The 15,615-nt window shown below is 45.1% G+C and overlaps 1 protein-coding gene across 1 annotated transcript; it reads left to right on the top strand.

The window, feature by feature from the left end:
• Positions 1-65: 65 nt before the first annotated feature.
• Positions 66-11,053, top strand: LOC129822209 (dual specificity protein phosphatase 14-like). The gene is made up of 2 exons (XM_055880295.1): positions 66-630; positions 8,893-11,053. Exon 2 carries the CDS (start codon positions 9,015-9,017, stop codon positions 9,645-9,647), a length of 633 nt encoding a protein of 210 aa, XP_055736270.1. The 5' UTR covers positions 66-630; positions 8,893-9,014; the 3' UTR covers positions 9,648-11,053.
• Positions 11,054-15,615: the final 4,562 nt, after the last annotated feature.

Raw genomic sequence — 15,615 nt, 5'->3', positions numbered from 1 at the left:
CAAAGGCAATCATCTGGAACTAGCCAGCCATTTTGTTTTTCCTAAAGCTGATCAGACTGAGTGAGGTCATTTGCCCCATCTCAATGAAGACATTTCTGATGGAAAAATTGATGTTTTTGCAATAGACAAGAATAACATTTCAGCATTATGCCCACAACCAAAGCATGTATTTCAGTGGTCCAAACTCAACGTTTCCTTACTGTAGCCTAATTCACAATCATGCCTCCGAGTCCGAGATCAGTTTGGGAGTGTAAACCTCTCTTTCTAGCTGTCTGACAGCTTCTTCTACTGCGTTGTTTAGAGGGGAGGCGCTTCAATCTACCACCTAGGTTTTTGCTTCAGTATCGAATGTTTTCCTGCGCGACACCGTTGCTGCGCGACACCGTTGGAGAGCTGGCGGAAAAAATTTCATTCGCATGGAGTTCTCTCTTTGCTCACTTTGACATTTTAGTGATATTGTTACATAATTATTCATTAATATTCTATTTTATTTCCCACAAGGCTACGACTGTGTGAATTCTCTGCTTTACCTAATGTTCAGAGTTTTAATCATCTGCAACCGCATGCCTGGAGTGGTGTGTTAGCAACGCGCTTGGAAAATCACCGCCTCAGGCAAAGTAAAGTGGTTTGGTAAGTTGGTTTTATACTCTATGCTAGCCTACAGATCAAATATCTAGATTTTGTTTTATTCTTGTGAAGATAATATTTTATGTAAAACTCACATATTATACAAAGCATAGCCTATGCATGTCTTTCTGAATGATTTTTCTACAATATCTTATAGGAAGCAGAGAAGGTAGGATATACTGCTTATCAAAGCCTGACAGTAGCCTATTAGTCAAGAGACCAAAACACGTTATCAAGCCTATATCGCTCTATATATATTCGCAATTCATTTGCATAATTTGTAGTTATTTTATCATACCCTGCTCATTTGGTGTGTGACTAAAAGGGGAATAATGTGTTTGCCCTACAATCAAATAGACTACTGTGTGTTTTACAAGACATTACAGAATTCACAAGTCCTTGTATTCTTGTTGTCTACTGGAATACTGTTCAACACATGGCATACACGCACACCTATTCACTTTGCGCACACACACGAGTGTAACACACACACACACACACACACACACACACACACACACACACACACACACACACACACACACACACACTGTAACAGGTTGAGGTTTCCACTCTCTATGAAAGTAGCAGGGATGAAAAGGAGATGACTACTCAATTAAACAACCTTCCATATGAAATAAAGTATCATCTTTTCCGTGTATCTCCAACCTCTTTTTTAATACTGTACAATGCCATAGTCTGATCATCACAGGTAATACTATACCTGTGACATAAAAATAGTAGGAGATTGTACAAAACTCAATCACTCACTCACCCCCTCACTCACTCACTCACTCACTCACTCACTCACTCACTCACTCACTCACTCACTCACTCACTCACTCACTCACCCCCATTGTGCCAGCTGGCCATAGGGCAGCAACAAAGGCTCTCCATGTTAGTAAATGCATTATAAATACAGTGATACCTATCATATAATTTATACTGTGTATTCTGCCACAACAACCAACGGATGTGTTCATTCTTTGTGCCTGTATCGACTAGAGAGAGAGGGATCAAATGATATACATTGAACAAATCAAACAGCTTAGGCAAAAAAACAACAACATTTAAACATAGCCTTATCTTATGGTCACTCCTCCATAATGTCCTGTCATTAAATGAGCTGGTGCTGCAGGTGGCTGGGATCAACATCTCTACCTGGGAGAGAGAGGGACTTTAAACCCCCAGGGCTGGACTCCCTGTGTAGCCAGTTACACGGCAACTTCCACAGACAGGCGACAAATTGGTGGTGTGAATGAGCAGCACCCAGTCGCTGGTGTCACAGGGAGGTGGTACTCTGCTCAGACAGGTGCCAGGACAGCCTAACCCTGGTCCCTGGTGTCACAGGGAGGTGGTACTCTGCTCAGACAGGTGCCAGGACAGCCTAACCCTGGTCCCTGGTGTCACAGGGAGGTGGTACTCTGCTCAGACAGGTGCCAGGACAGCCTAGACCCTGGTCCCTGGTGTCACAGGGAGGTGGTACTCTGCTCAGACAGGTGCCAGGACAGCCTAACCCTGGTCCCTGGTGTCACAGGGAGGTGGTACTCTGCTCAGACAGGTGCCAGGACAGCCTAACCCTGGTCCCTGGTGTCACAGGGAGGTGGTACTCTTTTCAGACAGGTGCCAGGACAGCCTAACCCTGGTCCCTGGTGTCACAGGGAGGTGGTACTCTGCTCAGACAGGTGCCAGGACAGCCTAACCCTGGTCCCTGGTGTCACAGGGAGGTGGTACTCTTTTCAGACAGGTGCCAGGACAGCCTAGACCCTGGTCCCTGGTGTCACAGGGAGGTGGTACTCTTTTCAGACAGGTGCCAGGACAGCCTAGACCCTGGTCCCTGGTGTCACAGGGAGGTGGTACTCTTTTCAGACAGGTGCCAGGACAGCCTAGACCCTGGTCCCTGGTGTCACAGGGAGGTGGTACTCTGCTCAGACAGGTGCCAGGACAGCCTAACCCTGGTCCCTGGTGTCACAGGGAGGTGGTACTCTGCTCAGACAGGTGCCAGGACAGCCTAACCCTGACCTCAAGTGTGAGGTGTCATCTCTGATATACTGGAAAACATACATAACCAACCAGACCAGATTCTCATCTAGCACTTCAAGTTAGGCTGAAGAGGTTCACTAATCTATGGCTGACCCGGTAAAACAACACATTTCTATGCATCTATCTGGTGTAAGTAACAATATATCATCTTTAAAAAAATATCAGAATCAGCTAAACGTATAGGTGCAGAGAACTTTATTGTACATAGAAGGCTCTGGGTAGGTGTTTCTCACAGCTCCCATTTAGCGATAGAATAAAGATAGAATAAAGAGTAACTGTGTGGGAACACTGTCAAAGAGGGTGAATTAATATGGATTGCATTGTGGGAAAACAGCACACTGCTGCTTACATCCCTCTCTGTTCCATTCAGACAGCCACTTGTTGATTCAGGAATTTTCAGTGTTTTCAAACATGTCTTGTCCGGCGGGTGTGATTGTCATTGAGCTGCTAAGCTAGCTGCACATGCCCAGTTCAGATCTGGTTTCGAATGTCCACATTTGGTGTGGGAGAAGAGCCAATTTGAGGCTCCATTTTCTCTGCAATGTCGCTCACATTCCCCATTCGTGCTGTCGGAGGTGGAACCAGACCGGCGCGGAATCTCCCCATGCAGAGCGAGAGAGTCGAGATGTGCATCAGATAATCTGTGATGGGCCCTGTGTTGACAGGCCCTGAAACGCACACTGAGTGATGGGTTGTGTGCTTGCGCTTGCAATGCAGATGTAGGAGAGCCAAGTAAAGTCAAGCACCAGCCACATGGCAGGCCTCAGGTGTGGTGAGAACGGGCCCTGAAAGCAGATGGACAGATGGATATTAGTGTTAACACTGTGGAAGGTGCTAACCACTTTTATAAGCGTCCTGTAAATGTGTCTCAAGCTGCTCCCTCTCTCAGCTTTATTTTCCGCTGACATATTTATTCTGGAGAATTAAACGGCAGAGCAGATTCGATTGACAGAGAGACATCTCTTTGCCAACATATAGTAGGTCAATCTCTGTGATAGCCCCTGCATAGTCTCCTTCCCTCCTCTTCTCCACTCCCTGCTTCCTCAGCCCCTCTGCCCAGGCCAAACCAGATATAAATAGCCATGTGGATGGAGGGAGAGAATGTCAGCAAAGCCAGTGCCATGGCACATCAGCACTTTGGAAGAGCCAGGCAGGAGTTTTGTGCTTATTTCCTGTTTTTTCATTCCCTCCATTGCCCTGCTGTTTTGGCCAGCAGGTACTGCCTCACGCTGGTCACATGAGCTCTGTTTATACCTAGTTCTAACATGCAGCCTTTGTCCTGATCTTCAAGTGTTGATGATTAAAAGACGCATTTCGATCTGACTGTGATGAGATCTTAAGGACGCATGTTAACCGCAGGTATAAACAGGGCTTAGGTCACTGCAGCAAAACATTTTGCCTTTATCCTGACTATGGACTAAACGTAGCCTTAAAAAAGACGCACAAAATGAATCTCAGAATCTCAGGCCATTTGGTGTATGTGGTATGTCCCAGGGGAGTCATGTACCCCCAAAATCTGAGGGCACATAACGTAAGGGGGGGGGGGGGGTTGGATAATTTTGCTTTTTCAAACACCTGAAACAGCTTTTTCCTGCAATCTAGAGCCATACTCATTATCATACTATGTCAAAAATGTATTTTTCTGCATATCTAAGCATACCTCTTGAGCTGTTTGTATCCTCCTGGCTGGTGCTTATTATGCTTCTGTCCATCTCTTCTAAAATCTGGTAAAAGATTGAAAGGAATGTGAGTCTTATTCAGTACATTCAGTAATTGCTTCAAAAGTCTACCAGCCTTGCCAGCAGGCATGCCAGACAAGATAGCTAGACAAGCTAGCTACTCTAACTTGATTGACAGCCTGAAAGGTTGGGAGATTGGCAACCTATCTGGGTTAGCTAAAGCCAACTTCATAAAATTGCTCGGTGGATAGAAGTATTACAGAGAAACAACATTTCTTTGGTTCATAAAGATTAAATAAATAAAAAGAAGAGGACAAATCTGAGGCGACACGTGCCTCTGTGCCCCCTATGGGCATGACGCCTCTGGCATATCCTGTCCACTTTCTCCCATTAAATGTAATTTTGAATCAGTCACTATCTGTCTATACACAGTCATAAACTGCTCCTAGTATCGCTGTCACTACAGGTATTTTTGGTTTATCACCAGCGGCAACAGTGAGAAAGATTGTGGTCAGCTGCACCTAAGTGTTCCATGGCAACCACTGCATGTGGGAACAGTCAAGGTGCAGACCAGAGTGAATGGTAGCTCGGGAATAAGGGATTCGGTGACCGGGCTGAGAAGATAGATTTCTTTGCAGTTAGCATCGGAGGGGAATAGGATAGCAGGATGTGTATTAGTCCTGGGGAGGGAGGGAAGGCCGGGGGATAAGGGAGACAAACAACCTGCTCAAACTGGGCCATATAGGTTCATTGATGGGAATGCATCCTCAGCCTCAGTCCCCAGGCAGAATGACATTTCTGTGCTGTGCACTAAAGCAGAAGGATATTCATGTTACTACCATTAAAACGAAGCTCTCTGTTAGACAGCAGGCGCTATCTGTCCTGGTTAGTGGCATTATGATATGTGTGTGTCATACAGAGAGAGCCTCAGAGAACAACCACATTGAGGTGGAGGGTAACATTAGGTGTGCAGGTGCTTTCAGCACAGACGGCAGATTTAATTCCTATTTAATGTGTTTGATTTGATCCGTGTGGCTTGTTAACCAGACTGTGGCAGAGAGGGAGAGAGACAGCTCCCCCGGCTAGTGTGCAAGGTGTGGATGGAATGACGCACGACGGGTGCAACAGTGTGTGAAGTAGTGCCTTAAGCTCTGTGCTCCCTCCAGATAACTAACTTCAATTTAAATGCAGATGGATGAAGGGTCCTACTCATCAGAGACTGGAGCGACGTGATCTGTATGTAGGAGATCTGGAGGAGCTGGTGTTGTGTATCTGCCTCCAGAAGACTAATGTCCATATGGTAGATGGAGGCAGGGGCAGAGAGAGACAGACATAGGGAGATATGGAGGGTCAGAGAGAAACGGGGTGAGTCAGAGAAAGACAGAGAGAGGCGGAGAGAAACAAAGGAAGGAAGAGGGAGGCCAACGGAGTCAGAGGGAGACAGGAAGAGAGGGATGGAGTCAGAGGGAGACAGGAAGACATAGGGAGACAGGAAGACAGAGGGAGACAGAGGGAGACAGGAAGACATAGGGAGACAGGAAGACAGAGGGAGACAGAGGGAGACAGGAAGACATAGGGAGACAGGAAGAGAGGGATGGAGTCAGAGGGAGACAGGAAGAGAGGGATGGAGTCAGAGGGAGACAGGAAGAGAGGGATGGAGTCAGAGGGAGACAGGAAGAGAGGGATGGAGTCAGAGGGAGACAGGAAGAGATAGGGAGTCAGAGGGAGACAGGGAGTCAGAGGGAGACAGGGAGTCAGAGGGAGACAGGGAGTCAGAGGGAGACAGGGAGTCAGAGGGAGACAGGGAGTCAGAGGGAGACAGGGAGTCAGAGGGAGACAGGGAGTCAGAGGGAGACAGGGAGTCAGAGGGAGACAGGGAGTCAGAGGGAGACATGAAGACATAGGGAGACTTTATTTTCTATTTTTATTTTATCTGTATTTAACTAGGCAAGTCAGTTAAGAACAAATTCTTATTTACAATGACGGCCTACCAAAAGGCAAAAAGCATCCTGTGGGGACGGGGGCCTGGGATTGATTTTTTTTAAATAAATACAATATAAATATAGGACAAAACACACATCACAACAAGAGAGACAACACAACTCTACATAAAGAGAGACCTTCAACAACAACATAGCAAGGCAGCAACACATGACAACACAGCATGGTAGCAACACAACATGGCAACACAACATGGTAGCAGCACAAAACATGGTACAACATTATTGGGTACAGTCAACAGCACGAAGGTAGAGAGACAACAATACATCACACAAAGCAGCCACAACTGTCAGTAAGAGTGTCCATGATTGAGTCTTTGAATGAAGAGATTGAGATAAAACTGTCCAGTTTGAGTGTTTGTTGCAGCTCGTTCCAGTCGCTAGCTGCAGCGAACTGAAAAGAGGAGTGACCCAGGGATGTGTGTTCTTTGGGGACCTTTAACAGAGTGTGACTGGCAGAACGGGTGTTGTATGTGGAGGATGAGGGCTGCAGTAGATATCTCAGATAGGGGGGAGTGAGGCCGAAGAGGGTTTTATAAATAAGCATCAACCAGTGGGTCTTGCGACAGGTATACAGAGATGACCAGTTTACAAAGGAGTATAGGGGGCAGTGATGTGTCCTATAAGGAGCATTGGTGGTAAATCTGATGGCCGAATGGTAAAGAACATCTAGCTGCTCGAGAGCACCCTTACCTGCCAATCTATAAATGATGTCTGTAATCTAGCATGGGTAGGATGGTCATCTGAATCAGGGTTAGTTTGGCAGCTGGGGTGAAAGAGGAGCGATTACGATAGAGGGAACCAAGTCTAGATTTAACTTTAGCCTGCAGCTTTGATATGTGCTGAGAGAAGGACAGTGCACCATCTAGCCATACTCCCAAGTAGTTGTATGAGGTGACTACCTCAAGCTCTAAACCCTCAGAGGTAGTAATAACACCTGTGTACACCATAGGGAGACAGAGGGAGACAGAGGGAGACAGAGGGAGACAGAGGGAGACAGAGGGAGACAGAGGGAGACAGAGGGAGACAGAGGGAGACAGAGAGGCCGAAGGAGACAGGAAGACATAGGGAGACAGAAGGAGATCAGGAGAGACAGGAAGACAGGGAGAGACAGGGGGGAGACAGGAAGACATAGAGAGGGGGAGACATAGGGAGACAGGGAGAGACAGGGAGAGACAGTGGAAGACATAGGGAGACAGAGGAAGACAGGGAGAAACAGAGAGAGACAGGGAGAGAAAGGGGAAGACAGGGAGGGACAGGAAGACATAGGGAGATAGAGGAGGACAGGAAGAGACAGGGAGAGACAGGGGGAGACAGACTCAGCATGCTGTGGGTCCAAGGAGGGTGCTTAGGTGGGGTGGGGAGGGACAGCAGGAGTGACGCATTACCCAGATTGGCACCGTAAGACAGTAGCTTCAGTAACAGTTCTTACTGTGCAGGGGAACAGTGTTGTCTCTCTCTGGAGCTCCAGTGCAGTGAAGGGAGGAAGTCACATTGAGCAGGTTGGCACATTTCAGACAACCATTCTGGTTCCACTTACTGGAAGCCACTGTGTGACCTGTTACAGGAATAAGTCCCCAGCCCAGTGTATTTTTTTTGTTTGCTGTGTTGTTCAGTTTGTTCTTGTTAGCCTCTCCTGTGCTGTGATGAGGCATCTGGCTCTCTGGCTCCCATCCATAAATGCCTTCGAGGCGTTTTACAATCACTGACCCACCACCATACCTTCCCTGAGGGGGTAAAAAGACCCTGGCTGGTACTGGCACTGCAGGCCACACACCCATCTCTCACTACTGGAAAAGCGATGGATGACTTGGCGCAACATTTGCCATACACAGAACTGTCCGGTCACAGCACAAGGTCATCCAAAAAGATCAATATACCAAATTTGATGAGTCATTGCAAATAGCTTTAATGGCACCATCCGATGTAATTGTGTAGGTAACTTCCAAAATAATGGAAACACTTGAATAAATGAGGGATACCAAGTATATTGAAAGCAGGTGCTTCCACACGTGTGGTACCTGAGTTAACTAAGAAATTAACATCCTATCATGCTAAGGGGTCATGTATAAAACATGCTGGGCAGGCCATTATTTTGATTACCATGGATATGCCCCCATAGGATGACAATGCCCCCATTCACAGGGCACAAATGGTCACTGAATGGTTTGAGGAGCATAAAAATGTCAACCATATGCCATGGCCGTCTCAGTCACCAGTTCTCAACCCAATTGAACACTTATGAGAGATTCTGGAGTGGCGCCTGAGACAGCGTTTTTCCATCATCAACAAAACACCAAGTCATGAATGGTGTCGCATCCCTCCAATAGAGTTCCAGACACTTGTAGAATCTATGCCAAAGTGCATTGAAGCTGTTCTGGCTCATGGTGGCCCAACGCCCTCTTAAGACACTTTATGTTGGCGTTTCCTTTATTTTGACAGTTACCTGTATGTTTGCCAGTTGAATGAAAGCATTTTTTTTATATATATAAATGGATACCCAATTTGGTCTGAAATTGGGATGTGTGCCTTTGTTGTTTCAGGTGAATCTCCTGCTGTCTGATTCTGCTGTTCCAACATGACCTCAGGCTGCTGAAGACATTTCTGTTATTCATCCTCCTGCTCTCTCTGTACCACTCTCCTGTCACTCTTACTCTATTCTCCAATGGGTTCTCGCAGTCAAGGCAGCTTTTTCCACCACCACCACCACCACCACAGCTCGGTGGTGCCTACGGCCGTGCCAAGGCTTCTCACAGAGAACAGCAGTCTGCTAGGGGGCATCGCCCAGATCACCCCCAACCTCTTCCTGAGCCGGGGCAATGTGGCGTCCAACCGCAGCCTACTGCTGTCCAAGGGCATCACCTGCGTGGTCAACGCCACTATCGAGCTGCCCAACTTCAACTGGCCCCACGTGGAGTATGTAAAGGTACCACTGGCGGACATGCCCCACTCCCCCCTCTCCCTGTACTTTGACAGCATAGCTGATAAGATCCACAGTGTGGGGAGAAAGCGGGGGGCCGTGCTGGTGCATTGTGCTGCAGGGGTGAGCCGCTCAGCCTCCCTGTGCCTGGCCTACCTGATGAAGTACCACCGTGTTTCTCTGGCCGAGGCCCACGCTTGGGTCAAGTCCCGCCGGCCAGTCATCCGGCCCAACGGGGGATTCTGGCGTCAGCTCATCGACTACGAGAGGAAGCTGTTTGGCAGGAACTCTGTGAAAATGGTACAGACACCCTACGGGCTGATACCTGACGTCTACGAGCGGGAGCGCAGGAATCTGGCACCCTACTGGGGCCTGTAGAGGAGGGCTGGGGCCTCGCCAATTGGGAGGGAAGGAGACGGAGATTAGAGTGAGCAGGGCGGATGACCGACTCTGTTGCATCCCAGTCCTTCTCCCCTCCAGTCCTCCAGGGCTGCCAGCTCATGCATGTTCCCCCAGCCAGAGATGCAGAGTGATATGAAGCGTGTGACTGTCTGTCTATGTGAAGCTTAATTAATTGGGATGGAGGGAGTCTTAGTAATCAGTCACTACACTGCAGACTGGTTACTGGTGGGTGATGCTACACTACACTGCATCAACCCCCGTCTGTCTGTCTCTGAGAGGGAGCAAGTCTAGAATCCTCAGGACCAAAGCAGTAACAGAACCACGACCAAGCCAGACCCCAGATCAGCTGAAATGGCCAGACCCAGACTGTGACTTTGGAGTCTAGCTTGACTCCCCAGACTCCAAAGAACAGGAGCATTCTGGGAAGGTGTAGGTGGTGCTTTAGACTCAGCAATTCTGACAGGCAGCGGTGTGACTCACTGAAGTCCAGTCCCGACGTAAAGTCATGTGATAGTTTTGTGCCAGTTTTGCTGTTGTCTTTAATGTGAGAACTAGCAGCAGTCCTGTTCTCAGTTTAAAACTGTACAGAAATGTTTTGACAAATTGAATTATGCTCTTGGGAGATATTTGAAATCAAGAAAAGAAAATATATGGTGCCCAATGAATATTTAAAGCTGTTAGTGTATACACATTTTTAATCAAGACATCTAAGGTTTAGTGTGTACACTTAAAGGTCCCTATTTACTATGGGGATGATATTGCAGAATATACTGTACTGGTACTAATATTGTACAATATTATGCTGTTTTAGAATGTCACCACCCTTTGTTAAGAGGAAGACAGTACTGTGTTAGGGGCTTGGGAGAAACACTTTCTATTTCCCTCTTTTTGCCAGATATTGATGTTTAAGTGAAAAGAGGTTCTAGAAAGAATACAACCAGATAGTCCTGGGCTTAACTGGTGTACTGTCATTGATAAACCTTTCTCTTTTTTGGGGTTTGGAAGAAGTCTATACTCTATACACGCAAAGCTTTTAAATAAAATACTAATATTACTGTAGCAAGTGAACAATGCCCTTGTCACAGGCGTAACCAGAAAGCAGCGTTTACATGAATTTAGTGCTCTATTCAATCTATCACTGAAGCGTTACAGATTGTGCAATAGAAATATAAAGGTAATTTCCGATTATGCAGCGTTTACCGTGAATGCAGTCTCTGCGAACATTGCCTTAAAATTTGTATTACGCTGTAACTCTGAAATTCCGCGATACGGATTGAATAGAGCCCTTAGTTTCATACCCTAAGGCATTGAATGATTAACAAGCTAATGTAACTGTTTGTGTTCGAAATTTATGACAAAATGAAATAAATTACTGATATGCATTATTGTCAGTTTATACTTTGCCTTGTAAATATGGAATAGTACTGAAGCAGAGTAACATAATGGATCCAGATACAGCGTGACTGCACTAGTGTATATGTAACAGTATAACTTTAAACCGTCCCCTCGCCCCGACACGGGCGCGAACCAGGGACCTTCTGCACACATCAACAACGGTTGCCCACGAAGCATCGTTACCCATCGCTCCACAAAGGCCGCGGCCCTTGCAGAGCAAGGGGCAACACTACTTAAATCTCAGAGCAAGTGACGTAACTGATTGAAATGCTACTAGCGCGTACCCGCTAACTAGCTAGCCATTTCACATCCGTTACACTCACCCCCCTTTCAACCTCCTCCTTTTTCCGCAGCAACCAGTGATCCGGGTCAACAGCATCAATGTAACAGTATAACTTTACCGCGTCCCCTCGCCCCGACACGGGCGCGAACCAGGGAACCTCTGCACACATCAACAACGGTTGCCCACGAAGCATCGTTACCCATCGCTCCACAAAGGCCGCGGCCCTTGCAGAGCAAGGGGAAACCCTACTTAATGTCTCAGAGCAAGTGACGTAACTGATTGAAATGCTACTAGCGCGTACCCGCTAACTAGCTAGCCATTTCACATCCGTTACATATATACAAAATATAATATATACACTGAGTATACCAAACATTAGGAACTAATATTGAGTTGCCTTTTGCCCTCAGAACAGCCTCAATTCGTCGGGGCTGGACTCTACAAGGTGTCGAAAGCGTTCCACAGGGATGCTGGCCCATGTTGACTCCAATGCTTCCCATAGTTGTGTCAAATTGGCTGGATGTCCTTTGGGTGGTGGATCATTCTTGACACATGGGAAACCCAGCAGCGTTTCAGTTCATGACACAAACTGGTACGCCTGGCACCTACTACCATACCCCGTTCAAAGGCACTTCATTCTTTTGTCTTGCCCATTCAACCTCTGAATGGAACACATACACAATCAATGTCTCAATAGTCTCAAGGCTTAAAAGTCCTTCTTTAACCTCTCCCCCCTTCATTTACACTGATTGAAGTGGATTTAAGGGATCATAACTTTCACCTGGATTCACCAAATCAGTCTATGTCATGGAAAGAGCAGGTGTTCCTAATGTTCTGTATATGGAATGTTTCGGTAAGAATTTGGGGGAGATTTTCAAGTCCCTCACTCAAGCACCTGATTCCTTTTTTGTTTTAGCTGGGCTGAAGCGTGTTTTGGGTACTCTTATTTTTTTATTTGATTGATAATGGTCAATATTTATCCTTGGTGTTGGTAAAGTCATCGTCAGTTTGAGAGCTAATCAGTTAATTGTAACTGACCATGTAGATACTCATTGTAATATTCATAGTGATACTCACGTTCATTTGTAAGAAACACTGTTTGTCAGGTTTATTATTCAGACCAGTGGCAAATAAAGACATAGTGAGGTTAACAGGACAATCAGTTTAGAATAATTGCAGCATTTTTCACTTTTGATAGATCCTGTTAAAGTCCTGCTATCCAGCCGTGCCAACAGTGAGGTTGGAATGATTATAACGTGGCTCTCTATAGCAACAAGAATTTGCTGTAAAACATGATTGAATTTCATAGCTAATTTCAAAATACACATTCCTACAACGTGTGCTCTGTGTTTCTGTGACTTTAAACGTCTTTAATAGAGAGGTTGATATAAAAGTACTCTGTACACCGGCTCCTTCAACAGAAGACCATGGGTGCATCCCAAATGGCACCCTTTTCCCTATATAGTGCACTTTGTTTGACCAGAGTCCGATGGTGTCTGTTCGCAAGTAGTGCTCTAGAAAGAGAATAGGGTGTCATTTGATTTGGGATGCAAACTACTGATGTTACTCACAACCATTTGCCCCAGAGAAGTCTTCAGATGTCACAGAAACGTTTTATTAATTTTCATTTGGCATGTCCACAGAGAACCAGACAGACAGTGATGGGGACTGTCTTGTGGCCCATTCTACTGAGGGATCTCCAGAATGGCCTACACAATAAACACCATTAACCACACAGACACTGGCTCCATCAGATGACAGGCCAGGCATGATGAAGATGCAGGAGGGATGGGCCCAAATTATACATTTCTGTACCAGCTTGCTTTCTCCAATGGAATGACGCTCTGTGTGTGTATGTCTCTCTGATTCTCAGGGAATAGTTAGCTATCCTAGAGTAAACACATCTTTCATTAGCAGCAGCAGAATATGACTATTAATCAGGAAACCAGTAAGCAGAGCAATCTACGTCACCCTGAACATCAAAGGCAGTAGACTGGGCAACAGTGCCATAGTGCAGGCCATGCGGAACAAACTGCTGTGATGAACTTGGATGAGATGTCATTAGGCTGTAGGAAGGAGATGTGACTGGCAAATGAGCTCACAACAACCTGCCTGCCTGCAGATTATTATGCTCCGCAGAGCTTGGAAGGTTGCACCCATACCAAATTTGTCTCTTAGAAGATCCTCCATTTTAAATTACAATATGATTAAATGCAAATGATGTGAACAAGCAAATAATATTTCTCATGACACTAACATAGCAGTAATAGTAGTAATGTTATGTTATGTTGCATCGCCACTCTGTAAAAAAGGAAAGCGTTCCTATTCCATCAGCCTTGAACTTAAATTGATGCCCTGAACACTACAGATGTAGAATCTTAATTTGAGCCAGTTTGTTACAGCAGGAAAATAATCATGCAGCAACAGGAAATGTGAATGAATTAATTATGTGCATTATAATTAATGGATATTTTTTGTAGAGGTTGATACATTTTACATTAGGGAAAATCAAGTCTCAAATGTTAGTGTAAATGATAAACACTAGAAGCCTTTTTAAACCTTGATTTCACTACAAGTTTGCATTTCCTGCTGTGCAAGTAAATTCTCAAAATAGTGATCAAATTAAGATCCTACATCTGTATAACAGGTGCGGTTCGATTTTGTCTTTTAATTCATTTTAATTAAAGCATCTCATACTGTTTTTTTCCTGGTATATATCATGCTTTTCTATTTAATAACCAGGTACAGACGAGAGCATAGCCACAATATTCGGACAAATAATATTCACGCTTGTCACACCATTGATGGCATAAGAGAAGACTGCCTAAAAGGGACATGATTTTCAAAAGCAGCAATCAATCCTCACACAGGGGGTCACTTTGTATGACAATACCTTGACAGCGAATTAAAACTACAGTAACCTTGGTAACCATCACCAATGGCAACGGTGCTGTTAGTGATGAATATTAACACTGAATCAATGCCTGGGCACAGTAATCAATTGCTGTGGCAAGCGGTCATTGTGGAGGAAAAAATGGTGGAAGAGGAAGAGAGAGAGAAAGAGTGTATTGTATGAATGATAGACTGAGGTCATGTCCATTTGAAATGGAAACTCAAAAAAAAATGGAGACAGAATGTGATGGGTGAGGAATAGCCCAAGTATCATCAAAGCACTGTGAGAAATACAATTTGATTTGATATATTTGTCCATTACGAAACACTCTGTGTTCATTCCAAAAACATTTGGTACAACGACAATCATGGATGTTTCGGGAACCGATCACAGAATTCTTGCTCCTTCTCCATAGTCATATAGTTAAAGATTGAAGTTCAATCGAGAGAGAGAGACTGACTAAGTAATTCAATTTAAGCAGGGTTGGATAAAGTCATTCTTTATCAGTCAGCGTTTGACTGTGATTCTAGCCTCTCTTCGAGACTGCCTTTCACTCATCTATCCATTCCCTTTTAGAATGAACACCGAGGAGCTCTAAATCCATGGCCCTACCTCACTGGGTTGTCTGGATCCGTTTATAGAAACGACATAGATGCTGAATACTGCTATCTATTTGAAAGAAAAAATTTATAATGAATGATTAATACATAGTAAGGAATTCTAATAGTTCCATCTTGTCATTGTTAAACTGAGCAATTGAAAGTGTCTATAGGAGATATGACAGTGCTTTCTTCAAATACCCATATTTGAGCAGACTTGGTCAACTGAACAGGGGTTTCAAATCATTCATTTCAAAGTACAAGATCTTGGACACTCAAGTGAAAATCTTCACAGATCTCGAGCCCTTTAAGCCTCAAGCCTTTGAACATCTGCAAAACTACAGCTTAGTCTGAAATATCACCCAGATTAGGCTGTGAACACTAGCTTTTATGGCCAATAGGATTATAAACACAAAAACATTATCTAGGGACATCAAAGTAATAAAAATCCTCACTAGAGAATTAAGGGTAAAGGCAATTATTTATATCAGGTGACTGACAATGGGCAGAAAATATGAAAGAGCCTGCGGCTGAAGAATAGCAGTCAATACAGTAGGGTAGCACTCCCATCTCTCAAGACCCATTCTCCGGAGGTGATCCTCTGAGGCACAGCCCTGCAGACAATACTAGGCATGAAGAAGACAGAACATGGGGAGAGACGGGTGGATATGCATTTCAAATTTACACAGTCTTATTATTCAATAATTGATTTGTAATTTTCTGTAATCCGGCAGCTCACAGTGAGTAGAGGACACGACAGAGAGAGGAATTCAT

Source organism: Salvelinus fontinalis, chromosome 24 (genome assembly GCF_029448725.1).
Source record: "Salvelinus fontinalis isolate EN_2023a chromosome 24, ASM2944872v1, whole genome shotgun sequence".
Classification (NCBI taxonomy): Eukaryota; Metazoa; Chordata; class Actinopteri; order Salmoniformes; family Salmonidae; genus Salvelinus; species Salvelinus fontinalis.
The sequence above is the reverse complement of the archived record's forward strand: the minus strand, read 5'-3'. Positions and strand labels throughout refer to the sequence as shown.

What these genes read in the sequence shown, in the direction of transcription:
- LOC129822209 (XM_055880295.1), top strand. Translation starts at nt 9,015, where the DNA reads ATGGGTTCTCGCAGTCAAGGCAGCTTTTTCCACCACCACCACCACCAC.